Source organism: Setaria italica, chromosome VI, assembly GCF_000263155.2.
Source record: "Setaria italica strain Yugu1 chromosome VI, Setaria_italica_v2.0, whole genome shotgun sequence".
In the NCBI taxonomy this organism is placed as follows: Eukaryota; Viridiplantae; Streptophyta; class Magnoliopsida; order Poales; family Poaceae; genus Setaria; species Setaria italica.
Genome location: NC_028455.1, coordinates 13,854,492 through 13,870,100, shown reverse-complemented (window position 1 = coordinate 13,870,100; position 15,609 = coordinate 13,854,492). Strand labels below are relative to the sequence as shown.

General features: G+C 46.0%; 1 protein-coding gene across 1 annotated transcript; it reads left to right on the top strand.

The window, feature by feature from the left end:
* The first annotated feature begins 5,974 nt into the window (after positions 1-5,974).
* LOC101780186 (UDP-glucose 6-dehydrogenase 4) lies at positions 5,975-10,354 on the top strand. Its single transcript, XM_004973096.4, has 3 exons — positions 5,975-6,108; positions 7,918-7,991; positions 8,543-10,354. The coding sequence occupies exon 3, from the start codon at positions 8,564-8,566 to the stop codon at positions 10,004-10,006; it is 1,443 nt and encodes a 480-aa protein (XP_004973153.1). The 5' UTR covers positions 5,975-6,108; positions 7,918-7,991; positions 8,543-8,563; the 3' UTR covers positions 10,007-10,354.
* Positions 10,355-15,609: the final 5,255 nt, after the last annotated feature.

The window sequence follows — 15,609 nt, the reverse complement described above, 5'->3', positions numbered from 1 at the left end:
ACGTTTACTATTCACCGTCCGAAAACAAGAAATCAGAAAAACAGTCTCAGAGTCCATTTTGGAAATTGAATTCTGATAAATTTCTCAAATAAGTGAATCAGGACAACTACACCATGTTGAAGTATGAACTTTGGACTCCAAGATTTGGGTGTTGTGGATCAGGAATAACAGAGGGAACCATTTCAAATGGAGGCCTAAAGTTGGCACTTTGTCACAATAGGCAGCTTTGCTGGAATTTGGTTAAGTCTGGAAATGGTATTGAGTACCTGACTTTAGAACCAATTTCTGGAGAAATTTCCTTAAAAGTGAGCAGATGTTTTTGGACATTAGTGTAATATGGACTATGGAGAAGGTAAATGAATAGTTGTTGTCCAGAGAAAGTGGAAGGTTTGAATTCAAATTGGAGCCAAAAGTCAGCAATTGAGCAGATTTCGAGCTCCTTGCTAAAATAATCCTAAGTCTGGAAAACAGGATGAGTATCTATTTTTGAAACCGAATTCTGCCCAATTTTTCAAGTAAGTGAGCAAAGGCAACTAGACAGCGGTGAAGTATGATCCTTGGACATGTTTAATAAGGTGTTGTTGCTCATAGATAGCGAAAGAATCAAATTTAAATCAAAGCTCAAAGTCAGCACTCTAACTATTTCGGCCAACTCTCGAAGCTGCATAAATTCTAAGTCTGGAAACAGTGTTAACTAGCAATGTTTGGAGCAAATTTCAGGAAAATCCAGTGCAAAGGTTATATAGTTTCTGGTGCAAAATGGAATCCTTATTAGTTGTAGAACACAAATAGGGAGTGGTTGGCCTATATGGAATACAATTGGGCTACTGAAATTGGTGCCAAAGAAGGGTAAATGACCATATTGGAACTGTCGAACTGAATCGATAGAGTTCAGTACAAGCTGACAGAAACTTGGAGCTCAAAAATCTCGACCTTAGGGTGCTCATCTCGAGTAAAGGCCAATCTATCAATGGAAGTTCTTGGATTACTCTACAAGATTGATTAAAGGATGTTCGAGAGATTGGGTTCAGATTTGCCGATTTTGAGGCGTGAACGTGTCGGTTTGGAAAGAAGGAAAGAGAACAGGAAGAACAGAGCGACAGTGCCGTGCTGCCGCCGGCTCTCGCGCATGCCGGCCAGCGCGACAGCCACGTTCGCATCCCGCCGCCTACCACGAGTTAAGCTGGGTGTCATGCACGGTGAATTGCATCGCTATCCCTTCACCCTCATCCAGTTAACCTTCTGCCGTTCTTGTTCTTCTGCCCTGCGAGCCACAGCTCGGTCATGCAGTACCGCCGCCGGCCAAATTCACCCACGCCGCCGCCCCTCGTTGCAATTCCATCCGCCCAAAGTTCCGCCAACTCCTCCTCAACGTCCCAAGCTCCTCCATTTTCCAGCTCCCCGCCGTCAAGCTCCGGTGTGCCGCTATTTCAATCCGCCGGCCGCCGTCACCCAATCCACGAGGTGAGTTTCTAAATCGGCTTTTCCTTCTCGATTGGCGGGCCTAGGGGCGTCCTGCAAGAGTGTAGAAGTCGTAGGGGGAGGCCGGGGACCCTGTCGCGCCGTCATCTTGTGGAGCCACGGCCGGCAGCTGGCCAAGCCGCGGCCGCCCGTGGAGGGGCCGGCTCGGGGTCGCCTCCCGGCGAGCTGGCGGTGGGCGCGCCTGGCCTGGGGCGCCGCCACCCCGTCCCTCTCGGCCACCGGCGAGCCGCCGTTGGCCGGGGCCGCCCCATTTTCCTCCCACCGGCATGCGCCCGGCCTTGGCCAGGGGAAGAAGAACCCCCTGACCGAGGGGGCCCGCCCATTAGCTGCACAGGAGGGAAAGAAGGAGAAGTAAAAAAACCGGCCGCCCGTTTTGGGCCAGGGAAAGGCGCCAGCCCAGCCGGGCCGTGCGATGAAAAAAAGAAGGGGAGGCCCAGGTGGAGTGGGAGAGAAAAAGAAAAAGGCCAGACATCCGTCGTGGGTCGAGGGAAGGCGCCGGCCCAGCTAGCCGCGCGGTGCAAAAGAAGAAGGGGAAAGCCAATGGGCCGTTTTGTCGCTTGGGAAAGAAGTGAACCGTGCGGCCCAGGTGGAAATAAAGAAGAACAGAGAGGGCCGGCGGGTGGTTGAAAAGGAGGGAGTTAGGCCGTCGGCCTGTAAGAAAGAGCAGGCCGGTCGTGTTGCTTGGGCCGTGCAGCCCAGGTAGAAATGAAGGAGAAAGAAGAGAGGGGCCGGCCGGGGTTGAGAAAGAGGAAAAAAGGGGGAAGCCGGCCCAAAGGGGAGATGTCGCAGGGAAGCCCACGCGCCATGGGTTAAAGGCTGGCAGGCCATTTTATTTTTCGGCCCGAGGAAAACTGCCGGCCGTGGGCCCCACTTGTCAGTGAAGAAAAGAGGAAGGAGAATAGAAGGCCGGATGGGCCCTAGGTGGAAGTGATGGTGGGTAGAAGCAAGCTAGGTGAGGAAAGTTTGGGCCGGGGTTTTTGAATAAACCTTAGGTTTTCTTTTGTTAGATAAATAGATTAAATAAGGTTTTCACCATTTAATTCACAGGAAATTCTAGAAGTGTCCAAAATTAGTGAAACCAATTTTATTAGGATTGTTTTATTTTCCTTTATGCATTAAAATTCTTAAACCCTAGGAAAAATAATAAAAAATTTAAGTATTTATTTAATGCCTTTTTATGTAAGGTATTTAAATAAATGCTTAAACTTTATTAAATGTATAAAACTCGAAAAATGCTTTATTATCCACAAATTATTATTAATTCATAGGAATTAGGTTTTTGAGATTAGAAAATTATTATAATGCTTTTAAAAATAAATAAAAAGGTCTAAGATAGGATTAGTAAAGAAAATAAAAATGGTGGGTTAATCTTTGGGGTTTTTGTGTGTTGGCTTGCAACTTTATCATGATAAATTGTATAGTCCTTGTTGGCTTGCAACTTTATCATGAAGGAAAGTTGTATAGCCTTGTATTCAAAAGTTTGCATCTCTAACTCTTGCATATACTGAATCGTAGACATCACAACTCCTGGAATGGGAATTCATGGAATTCAACCGGAGATGGACAGCATTCGCAGTCCCTCTTTCAATAAACAAGTTTTCCAAAGAACTAACCTTGTTGATCCCAGGCAAGCCCCGGTGCATTTATACCTATTTATTTTGGAGTCGTTATTTCATGTGTCTAATTATCGGTTATTTGCTATATGCATGCACTAAGTCTAGGAGTTGCTTGAAACCTATTCTTGTGTATGATCATACCTTGTTTTAAGGACATCTTTGCCACTTGTTCAAACCTTAGAAACTACCCAAGTCTAGAAGTGCTTACTTGCTTACATGCTTGGTTTACCAACCTTAAGGAAAACTCTTAAGTCATACATGTTGCTTATAAAGGATAGCTTGGTTTTGAAAGCGGACAGAAGCTAGAGATATAGTTCTGTCTGTTAGATTAATTTGGTTAAGGCCCGATTCGTGTCTTAACTGTTGATCAAGTGATAAGCATCTGATCACTTACTGGGTATGGGACCAGTAAAGCCCAGTAGATTAGTAAATTCTATGATCAGGAATGCTTCGTACCCACGCTTGACATGCTGGAGATTGGCAGGGGTCTGGCCTGAAACTCACATGGAGATCAGGCCAGACGTGGGGTCCCATGTGGGGTGCATCCCTGGGTCCTGGTAGTTGTATTCCTAATCATTGACTTTGCTAATCGAGAGGTTGTTAGTACGACCTGGACAGTCGTATAATGCTGGTGATCGGGGTACTCTCCTGCAGGATGTAATATGGTCCGGATCGCCGCAATTCTTGGTTATGAATGCACTTGATCACTGTTGAGCATCGTAGTATTACTTCATGCAATATAAAATCTCCTGTTGTCAAGTAATGTATGATTTAACAGCTGTGGTTGCTTTTACTTCTGCTATCATTTAGAATGGTTAGGTAATAACTTAACCCAAATAAAAGATAAAACTAAGGCATCACTTGTAGTAAGCTTTTCGGCAAAAATTGCATTAGCCAAGTACACCAAAAAGCTAAGCATACACTTCCAAAGAAAGTTATTATATTGGTTAGTCGGGTAAGACTTGTTGAGTACTCCGTACTCAGGGGATCCCTTGTTGTTATTTTCAGAAGCCTAGCAGGGACCCACCGAAGAGGAAGCCCCGAAGATCTAGGGTATCTTATGAGTCTCAGGATACTCTAGAATAAAACTTAAATGTTTGTTTTTCTTCCGGACTGGTTCATGTTTTAAATTCTTAGAACCACGCTAACCTGCACTATTAAGTTTGTTTCAAACTATGGTTGTAATATATCGTACCTTGGTTATGTCTTTAAAAATGTAATATTTGTTGATATTATCCCATCGCGGATATTATCCTGATGTATGGCTATGAGACACATCGTGGATCCTTCGAGGAGTCCTAGGGACACTCGACGGACTACCGGACTTATGCTATTTTTAGGTGCGTTTTGAATAATTGCTGTTCCGACAACAATTAGGCGCACTTAAACCAGCTTAAGTTGGGCGGTTCCGCCACAAACCACCAGTTTCCAACAACCTCCTTTGGATCTAGTGCGCATGGAACAGGGAGTCCACCAGGCACGAGGCCTCCTTTACTTGCATAGAGGATCTGGTACTAGAAGAGAGAATGAGTGGTTGGATTTTTGTTTAGACTCTAGATAAAAAAAGTTGCATTGTGAAGGATGATTTCTTGATACAATATCTTAGACTATGGAAACTACGATGGTTTCTCCCATTGGGACTGCCCTAAGCAGGCAGACGGGATGTGTAGTCAATGTGAGCCTAATAATGTTATTTTTATATATTCTTCGACTCGGTACAATCCAATTTGTATTTTGGAAGTACTCCCTCTGTCCCAAATTGTAAGTCATTTCAAGAATCTTGGAGAGTCAAAACATCTCAAGTTTGACCAAAATTATAGAGAAAAATATAAAGATTTATGACATCAAATAGATATACTATGGAAATATAATTGATAAAGAATCTAATGATACTTAGTTGACATCATAAATATTATTATATTATCATATAAATTTGGTCAAACTTGAGATACTCTGGTTCTCCAAAATTTTTAGAATGACTTACAATTTGGAACGGAGGGAGTATCTCTAATGATATCTCGCTCGCCTTCTATCTTCATATGTATTTATAGCACAATTATATCTGTTAACCCATTTTAGTAAGAAATCTGTTAACCCATTTTAGTAAGAAATCTAAGGATCGAACAACACATAATAGGAAGGGACATATGAAATTCAAATTCAAATGAACATGATGAGCGTGTTTTCTCCTAATCGAACTCTAATGCCAAACCTAGAGTAAATATCACGTCACTTACGTATTTCTTTTTTGGATATCACCGCTATGACTGTGTGTGGACTTTTGGCTATGAAACATGTATGTTCACAGTGGTTGTTGCCCCTACCTATCCTTGTGGGCCCACCTACGATGTGGCATCGCTACAACAATTGGCCTGTTCACTTCAGCTTATTTAGCCGGCTTATCAGCCACCGAACAGTATTTTCCTCTCACAACAAATCAACCGTTTCAATTTTTCAGCTGGCTTATAAGCTGAAGCGAACAGACTTAATGATGCAGTGCTCACAAATTTGAAGCTTAATTTGAAATAAATGATGTGGAAATCAAGTTATGTGATGTGTTTGTGCCATATTTATTAGATTAGGTCGTACGCTGAATGCATGGGCATAATTTGCTAGTCTAATTTGATAAACGGTGTGTATTTATCATCCGTTTCAACCGTTGTACCACGATATGAACTTATGAACCGGAGATTTTTTTTAATATTTTTCCTTTTGGCGTAGTAACAATTTATGTATCCTAATTTGCCAAAATTTTGACATTCAAGGTTTTAAACAACAATCTACAATTTTCATTAAAATGTTTGGAAAAAAAAATCCCAACTGAACTGTAAAGATGGGATTAGAAGAGTACGGACGGTTTCGTGTCTGTGAAAACCGATACTTCGGCTGTTTGGTATTCTCCTCCTGCCATTATCATCTTGATTTCTCTTCCTCGCCCCCTCGTAGAGCGGCGCACGGCCCGGCGATCGTCTTCGCCGCCTGTCGCCTCCGGCTCCCTTTCCACCACCACGTGGGTCTCTCCTCTCCTTGTCAGCATTCTCCTGCTACTCTACTGTTCTGCCGGAGATCCATCCGGACCCGGATTGATTCTTCTTCCGTTGGTGCTGAGCCCTACCTTGCTTGCTTGGGTTGTTGCGAGAGTTGCTCCGGGCGATGTGACCCAAATCGCTCTTTCTTCTGTGGCGGGTCTGCTTTGCTCGCTGCGCTGCGGGGCACGTACCAATGGCGGTTGATTTCCATAGGAATTTGGTGCCCCACGTTGTGCGTGCCCGCAGGTGGCTTGCCGTGTTTCTTGGTCCCTTCGCAGGCACTCAAAGGAACCACCAACTTTCCTTGGGTTAGTTCCAACCGAATCTGGTGGGGGGAGATGGTACTGTGCTGCCTGTGCTCCTTTTCTCCGATGTCGGTGGATTTCTGCCTAAATTATTGTTACTTGTTAGCGACGATGAGCGGGGTTGTGGGGGGAGTCATGACTTGAGATGCAGATCTGGTGTTTGTTAAAATGCGTCGTAGGGAGGCAGGCTCTGTTTTAATTTGTTCTAGTTGCTGTCATTGCTGTTGATGTTGGTGGTGGTTTTTAAATTGTGCTTATTTGGTTTGCTGTCTTATGACCATTTTTTTCGGTCCCTATGGCGTCCTAAGTCTCCAAGAAAGTGATGTGTGTTACGTATACTTTTTTCATAAAGTGTGTATGTTTATTTTGTATGATGTGTGCGTACATGAACTTTACTATGTAGTGCTCATTTATAAATAGTAATTTAGGATTTTGTTGACTTGTTTAATTGAAGGATGGGCATGTGACAGTCCATGGTTTAGACTGTGTAAGGAGGTTTCTTACTAGCGCCTTTCTCTAAATGATGACTGGTGGTGGACAGAAAGATGGAGTCTTTCTTATTCTATGAGTAGCAGTAATCAAATGGCAACAGCGGGTGATTATGGCACTTCATTGTTTTCCTGCTTACACAACTTTTGGGTTTAAAGGACGCATCTACATTCTACAGAATCCCTTTATTTTTTTTACAGTTGGCCTTTTATATTCTCTACAGAAGATTCCACCTCCATGTCTTAATCAGTAAATAGTGCACATGTATGGTTGGTGAGGGTATCATTAGGATTTAGGACAAGCGTTGGCATCAGCTTCCTAACTTTGTCTGCCTAAATTTTGAAGGCTTTTCTACTACCTTCATTCAGTTGATACAGAAGCATTGCAGCATACATCTTGTATTCTTGTGTTTCTTACTTATCAATCTATAGCTGTAACTTATCAATCTATACTGTTCTTGTCTCAATTATTTTGTTGCTCTTAGTTGACCATGTATTAAAATAGTGTGGTTGCTTATCCCTAGTTATTCTGCTGATCATATTCCTCTTCATGGGCTACATGTACTCAGCCATATCGGCTCCCCATTTCTAACCTTAGTTGTGTACGTTGGACGAGAGATACAGATAGATTGAGAATGGAGATGGAAATTTCAGATCTGATAATAGCATTAGACTGTTTGGTTACAGCACAACAGCTTAGCACCTTTTTGTTTATGCATCTGGCAATATTTTTAATATGGGTGGAAGGAAAGAGGTTTGGTGGTGTGTCATGTACTCATGTGAACCTTTATGATTTATGGAAGTTTGGTAGGCTCATGTGTAGCATGAGCACTTTGCTTTGTTTGAGCAACTGGCACCTCCACAATTATTCTGATAACTGACCAAACTTGACACAGTTATTCTTTTGAAGGGGAGAGGGGTGGGGTAGATCTAATTTGGTGACTTTGTGGGAAGGGGTTTATAAGGAGCTGACCCTCCCTCTGCATACAACTCGCAGGCAGCTTGTCTCTGCATACAAGAGGTTGCCTCCATCTCTTCTCTACTAGTGCCCTCTCCTAAACTTGAGATCTGGTAAGGGTTCTCCCCCTCATCCCATTCAGTACTTTTGATTTCATTTTAGTTTTGCACCGGAGCTTGAAAATAATGCAAATCCATATTGTAGTTTTTGTTCTTCTTCAAGTTCTCTTACTATAGTATCTTCAGATCTGAGAGTTGAATAGTATATGCCTCATGATCTTTGTTTCTTGTGCTCCCTTTGATGAGAGTTTCTGGTCTGTACACAGCTTGCTTGCTAACGTGGGTGATTTGGGGCTCATTTCGTTTTTGTCAAATAACGCCTTATAGAAATCACTACAATCATGGAGTTTTTAAATGTATGTAATTGTATTTAGGTTTACTCTAAACTGTTAAATACCTATGATTCCTCTCAAACTTGAAGATCTTTCCAAATTGTTACTACCTAGTCTTCTCTATGCCTGTTATTTGACTACTGCACTTGTATCACATGTTTCCAACAAGATCTTGGTTCTAGCGCTTAAAATTTTATTGTTGTCTTCAATCTGTGCCATATGTTTAAATGCACCTTTTTACAATCCACTGAAAACCACATTTTTCAATCACAGGTTGTGGAGTGAACTGACAAGATGGTGAAGATCTGCTGCATTGGAGCTGGCTATGTTGGTGGCCCTACAATGGCTGTCATTGCCCTCAAGTGCCCAGCAATTGAGGTTGTTGTCGTTGACATCTCCAAGCCTCGCATTGAAGCTTGGAACAGCGATCAGCTCCCAATCTATGAGCCTGGTCTTGATGATGTTGTGAAGCAGTGCAGGGGCAGGAACCTTTTCTTTAGCACTGATGTTGAGAAGCATGTTGCTGAGGCAAACATCATCTTTGTCTCTGTTAACACTCCTACCAAGACCCGTGGGCTTGGAGCAGGCAAGGCTGCCGATCTCACCTACTGGGAGAGTGCTGCTCGTATGATTGCTGATGTCTCCAAGTCAGACAAGATCGTTGTTGAGAAGTCCACTGTCCCTGTAAAGACAGCAGAAGCTATTGAAAAGATTTTGACTCACAATAGCAAGGGCATCAACTACCAGATTCTCTCAAACCCAGAGTTCCTTGCGGAGGGCACAGCGATTGAGGACCTGTTCAAGCCTGACAGAGTTCTCATTGGTGGCCGGGAGACCCCTGAGGGCAGGAAGGCTGTTCAGGCTCTCAAGGATGTGTATGCCCACTGGGTTCCTGAGGATAGGATCCTCACCACCAACCTGTGGTCTGCTGAGCTCTCCAAGCTTGCCGCAAATGCATTCTTGGCACAGAGGATCTCCTCTGTGAATGCCATCTCTGCACTCTGCGAGGCCACTGGTGCCAATGTATCTGAGGTGGCTTATGCCGTTGGGAAGGACTCGAGGATTGGCCCCAAGTTCCTGAATGCCAGTGTTGGCTTTGGTGGGTCTTGCTTCCAGAAGGACATCCTGAACTTGGTGTACATCTGCGAGTGCAACGGCCTCCCCGAGGTGGCCAACTACTGGAAGCAGGTCATCAAGATCAACGACTACCAGAAGAGCCGGTTTGTCAACCGTGTTGTTTCCTCAATGTTCAACACTGTCGCTGGCAAGAAGATTGCCGTTCTTGGTTTTGCCTTCAAGAAGGACACTGGTGACACCAGGGAGACCCCGGCCATTGATGTGTGCAAGGGTCTGCTGGGTGACAAGGCTCAGATCAGCATTTATGATCCCCAAGTAACTGAAGATCAGATCCAGCGGGACCTCGCCATGAACAAGTTTGACTGGGACCACCCGATGCACCTGCAGCCTACAAGCCCCAGTGCAGTGAAGCAGGTGAGCATGGTCTGGGACGCATATGAGGCCACCAAGGACGCCCATGGCCTCTGCATCCTCACCGAGTGGGACGAGTTCAAGACCTTGGACTACCAGAAGATCTTCGACAACATGCAGAAGCCAGCCTTTGTCTTCGATGGGCGCAACATCGTTGACAGTGAGAAGCTCAGGGAGATTGGCTTTATCGTCTACTCTATTGGCAAGCCACTTGATGCCTGGCTGAAGGACATGCCTGCAGTTGCTTAATCATATTTCCATCAAAAGGGCACCCACTGGAACCGCAGGAAATCTATGAGCAGCAGGAATTTGTTGGCCATTCATTAGTTTGCTTTTGCTGGAGGCACTACAATTTTCTCAGGCATAAAATCGGATCTTAGTATCTCTGTTTAAGTTTCAATGTTCGCAGCAGCTGTAGCCCAGTGGTCTGATGTATTCATGTTCGTCGTTCTTTGTTTATTCGTTTACCTTTTGGCTCCTACTGTTAAATCTATATCCAAATATAAGCTAGTTTTATGTTAACTGTATTTTTCTTTTGAAACTTTGTTAACTGTATTTTGCAAACATACCGTTACTCTTAGTTATTCTTCTTTCTTACATGGTGCATTTGTTCGTCTTCAGTATTTGCATGCACCCTCTGTTTGTGAGAACACTAATGGACGCCAATTGAAGCTGGGGGCAGTTCTAATACAAATTGATGTGTGTTAAGTGCGCCATGTGACCGTCCTATGGTCCCTGTGTCATTGCTGGTGGCCTGTTGTGTCGGGAAAGTTTTGTACAATTCTGACGTTTCAGATATGTGACGTCTTGTATTTTGTTCTGTACATGCATACATTTCGGAAGAATGCCGACGCAACTATATGCAGAGGACGTGAAAAAAAACGCAGAACATAATTTTTGCTTGGATATCAGACACAGTTTAGGTGAAGTTATTTTAAATGCCTATTGTTTGACCGGAGAAATATTTAAGTAGCTCTGGAGTTGATATTCTTTGAGTAGAAAATTGTTGTTCGGAGTCCTTTGTGCATTGAGAGACTATGCGCAAATGCGCGCCCTTTTTAACCCCTGGAGCCGTCTCTGAACCTGTGAACATTTTATATGTAATAAACAGGGTAAATCGCTATAACTCCGTCCTGTTTGCAATGCACGATGAGCTGGGTACACTCCACATGCAGTCCTGGGCGTGTTCGCTTCAGCTTATAAGCCGGCTGAAAAGTTGAAACAGCTGATTTGTTGTGAGAGGAAAATACTGTTTGGTGACTGATAAGCCGACTGAATAAGTTGAAGCGAACAGGCCTGAACAACCATATGTGCATCGGCTTTTCTTTTCTTTATATATGTTTGCATTACATGTTCCGATTTCTTTTCAACCATTGTGAGTTGATGATTTAACAAAAAATTCTGTTCTATTACATCTCTTAATCCTGACGTGTCTTTTCTTAATTGCAGTTATGATTCACGATGCACATAGCATCAATCTGTGCTAGCTCAAAGATGAACTCAAAGATGCAGCATGAAGCAGGTAATTAGCTTGAACTGATAACAAACCGTAGTTGTTGTACCCAATTTTCAACTGTTTTAAAGATTATTGTTTTTTTGCACTCTCATGCTCAGAAAAGTTGCTTGACGCATTGGAACCCTAGCTGGGGTGCTATATGTGTTTGCTAAGACTTGTGGAAGCCAAAACAGAGGCCGATGTAGCCATGTAGGTTGCGGTCAGGTCTGTCATCCCCATGTAAAAAGCTGGTTGCAACTGCAACCAGGCTCCACTTATGTATAGGTAATGAAACATAGTAACTTCTAGGCTGTTGGTTGTAAACCTTTTTCAGAACTTTGGACTAATTATAAAGTTTATGTATTCATGGCCAAGGCTTGAGTGTTATCGAACCCTATGTGGTAAATTTGAAATTGAACTAAAGCTACTCTATAATATTTATTAGTTGAGCTTAACTGCAAAATTCAGGGTTTCCTCTAATTTTTAACTTTTGGAATTAGAAATTTATGCCACCTCTTGCTTGGCCTACTTTTTTGAGTGAAGTGATCTGGATGGATTTTAATTTCCTGGGGTATGAGATGTCCTAAATTTTAGTGGGCTGTCTTGATCCCCGAGTCACTATAATTTTCTGTTCATACAAAGAAAAGCTAGCCAAGATTTCAAGGTGCCTAATTTAAACTAGTGCTGGTTGATTTGTTACTGTTAGCCGTCTTACGATCTGGCCATGTTCTTCCTCTACACTACTGCGGAAAGAGCCTTTTGTCCAGCACCTTAGTACTAGTTGGGTTTGGACCCGGTACCAGGTCTAACGGATAGGTCCCCGTGAACCCCTTTAGTACCGGTTAGGGGCTTCACCCGGTACTAAAGGCCCTTAGGCACATTAGTACCAGGTGGAGGCTCCACCTGATATTTGATACCGGGTGGAGCTCCCACCTAGTACTAAAGAGACTCCCACCCGCGCGCCTTAATATCCATCCCCCGGTACCTATGCTCCTGTCTCCTCTCTTATCCTCTATCTCTCTCTCCTCTCTTATCCTCTCTCTCACACCTCCTCTCACCTCCGGCCCCTTCCTCTCCAGTGCCGCCGGCACCTCTGCTTCCCCTCCCCTCCCCCTCCGCTTGCCCCTCATCGGTAGTGAGGAGCAGTGGCGGGGCGAGGTGAGGCAGCGGTGGGTGGCGGGAGGGGCGGTGGGGCAGAGGGCGGGAGGTCGGAGGGTGAGGTAGAGGTGGTGGCGGGGCGGAGGGCAGAGGCCGGGTGGGGGCGGGCGGGGGACGGGGCGGAGGGTGGCGGGCGAAGGCGGGAAGGTGGCGGGGTCGGGTCGTGAAGCGTCCCCACATAAGTAGAGACTAAATGTGATCCAAATTATCAGTCCCAGGAGGCTGATAACACATTTATTCAACAGATAGTTCAGAAACCGTACAACTCCCGAAGGAGCGGGCGGGCAAGCCACACCCAAAGCAAGACTAAAGCGATAACAACACAAATCCAAGTTGCAGTCCAATCGGACTCCGGGCTGCAATCGGAGCTAAGCGTCAGCGGAAGCATCCTGCAAAAGGGCCAACACCACAGGCAGCGTTGGGTGCAGACGCAACCTCCTACTCGAAGTCCTCGGCGACGAAGTCCGGATCCTCCTCTGAAGTAACAACACAAGGGTGAGTACAAAAGTACTCAGCAAGTCCAACCCCATCCACGGAGGGGGATACAACAGAGTATGCACCAGAATAAACAAGGAATAAGCTGTGGTTTATTTGCAGTAAAGCTGGATTTTAGACACATGCAGGGTTCCATTTCAAAGAAGTTTCATAAAAATAGTTTAATAATCAATATATCAAGTGGGGTTGATCCTACACAAAGGATCCAAGTTTTATCGCTACCGGACTCCCCGTCCGCCGTAGCGCACGGCACACCTGCCGGACACTTCCAAAATTCCACACACCCCCACACGCGGTAGAATACCAGACATCCCCAAAAGCTAGTTGTGTGACCGAGCCGTAACTCGTCCAATGCCGTGGACACGGCTACCCGGATAGGTTTTAACTCTGCAGAGGTTGTACACTTTTCCCACAAGTAGGGTACCGTATCGCGAACACCTTAGTGTCGGTACGGATCCTAACAAAGCCATTACCCACCTTAGCCAACACTGACTAGTCAACGCGAGAGCGCTCAAGGGGTTAACAACCCAACCCCGGGGTCGTAACCGGGACCTAAGTCACCAAGAGCTTAGTCCTTTTCCAAGGCCTCCCGTTGCTCACCAGCACACCTGAAGCCTAGCAGTTTAGCTAGTGGGATTTATGCTAAGCCGTTGCCCATACAACGGTCGAGTGGTTGTACGATGAGGGAATTAGGCAGGATGACACATCAACTCGGTCCTTAGTCATGACGAGATGGATATCTCCCACACTGCTCAACCACTGAGGTACGAGCCTGTCAATCCGGAGTTCCACACAAGAAACACCCATCCATCTCATCCACCACCTCCCTTGACACCCGAAAACCCAACTTCTCAGTGAAACATACTCACACATTTATTTTCCGAGTAAACAGGTGTGGTCAAGTTTGAATTTGGATAATGAGTTCCTAAGCATCCTAGCAGTATTTACCATCTAAACAGAGCAACTCATATTTAGAGATAAACATGGGACAACAAGGAATAGTCATAACAATCAAGGGGTGGCTATCCAACCAGGTCTTGCGATAAAACAATATGCATTTTATAAAACAGGCCAATAGGTTGTGTCTGAAAAACTGGGTATTAAAATATGCATCAAAGGGTGAGATTGGACTTGCCGTTCTCAAAGCCTTCCGGGAGCTCCTGCTCGCGGTACTGGTCCTCGGGCTCGGGCTCGCGGTCGAACTCCTCCTCGGGTACTCCGCGATCTACGGCACACACAAACGAGCACACAATAAATAAAAGGAGAAAGGGTTTTACCCGATGAGCTCCGAACAGGAAACATGAACGGAAAATAGGTAGGAAGGGTATTTTCGTGGGATTTTGATATGCCTCGGCGGAAATATATGAGGGAAGGCCGTGGTCGAGTTTGGGGTTAATCGGAGGAGGTTTGGCGCATGAAATGACGGGTTAAAGGAGTATTAGGGGCTTTAAAATGGGGTTTAGGACTGAACCGCGAGAGTAAGGACCTATCTGTAATTATTTTTGGAATGGTGGAAGGACCTATTTGCGAATAAGGGAAACTAGTGGGCTGGATTGCTAGGATAAGGATGTACTCCTTTTTTTTCCTGGAGACAACCAGGAACTTGAGAGGAATCAATGGCTGTCGGCGTTCTGGTGGTGAGAGTGAGGAAGACAAGGTGCTCGTGGTGAGGGTGTGGAGGTGGAGGCTCGGCTCCTCCTTTTATAGGCGGCGCGCGGACGGGCGAGGGCCGAGGTGATGATGGCGGCCGGACTTTTGACCGGTGGCGTGCCGGAGTGGTGGAGCTCGTGGATGGCGTGGCGGCGTGGTCGTCGAGGCCACAGGGGCGGCGACCGGTGACCGGCGACACGACGCGATGCACCGAGCCAAGCGCTAAACGCCAAGGCGCGAGCGGGCGCGGTACGGACGACGTGACGCGGTGCGGGCGCGGCGCGGCACGGGCTCGGCGCGGCGGCGCGGCGGGCGTGGCGGCGGGCGCGGCGCGGCGCGGGCGCAGCGCGGGGCGCGGGCGCGGGCGCGCGGCGCGGCGCGGCGCGCGGCCCAGCGCGCGAGCGCTGCCCAGCGCCTCGGCGCGCGTGCGCTGCAGGGGGGGGTGGCCGGCGCATGCAAGTGGGTGGGGTGCCAGGAAGTAAAAGAAGAGAGAGAAGAAAGGAAAAAGAAAGGGGAGGAAGAAGGAGAAGGAAAAAGGAGAAGGAAAAGAAAGAGGAAGAAAAAGAAAGAAGGAAGAGAAAGAGAGGGAAGGGAGGGGAAAAAGATGGCGAAATTTTCGGGATTCGACTGCGCGCGGTGACGGATTTGACGGGCACGCGGCGAAAATTACGGGGAGTGGAAAATGGAGGATTGACGGGTCGGGGCCAGGACGGCGGGTCCGACGGAAGGGAAAAGACTTGACGGAGCTCGGCGGTCGGAAAAAATTTTGGAAAGTGTTTTTAACGGGTGATTTAACCGGGTGTATTTTGCGGGCGTTACAAACCTACCCCACTTAAATTGAATCTCGTCCTCGAGATTCGGCTGAGTCCTGAACAGATGGGGGAATTCCTTCTTCAACGCATCCTCGCGTTCCCAAGTGGCTTCTTCCTCACCATGCCTACTCCACTGAACTCTGCAAATTCGTACTGCTGAATTCCTGGTCCTTCTGTGTCCAGAATCTTGACGGGTACTTCCTGATACCGCAGATCTTTCTGCAAATCTATGGTTTCCACCG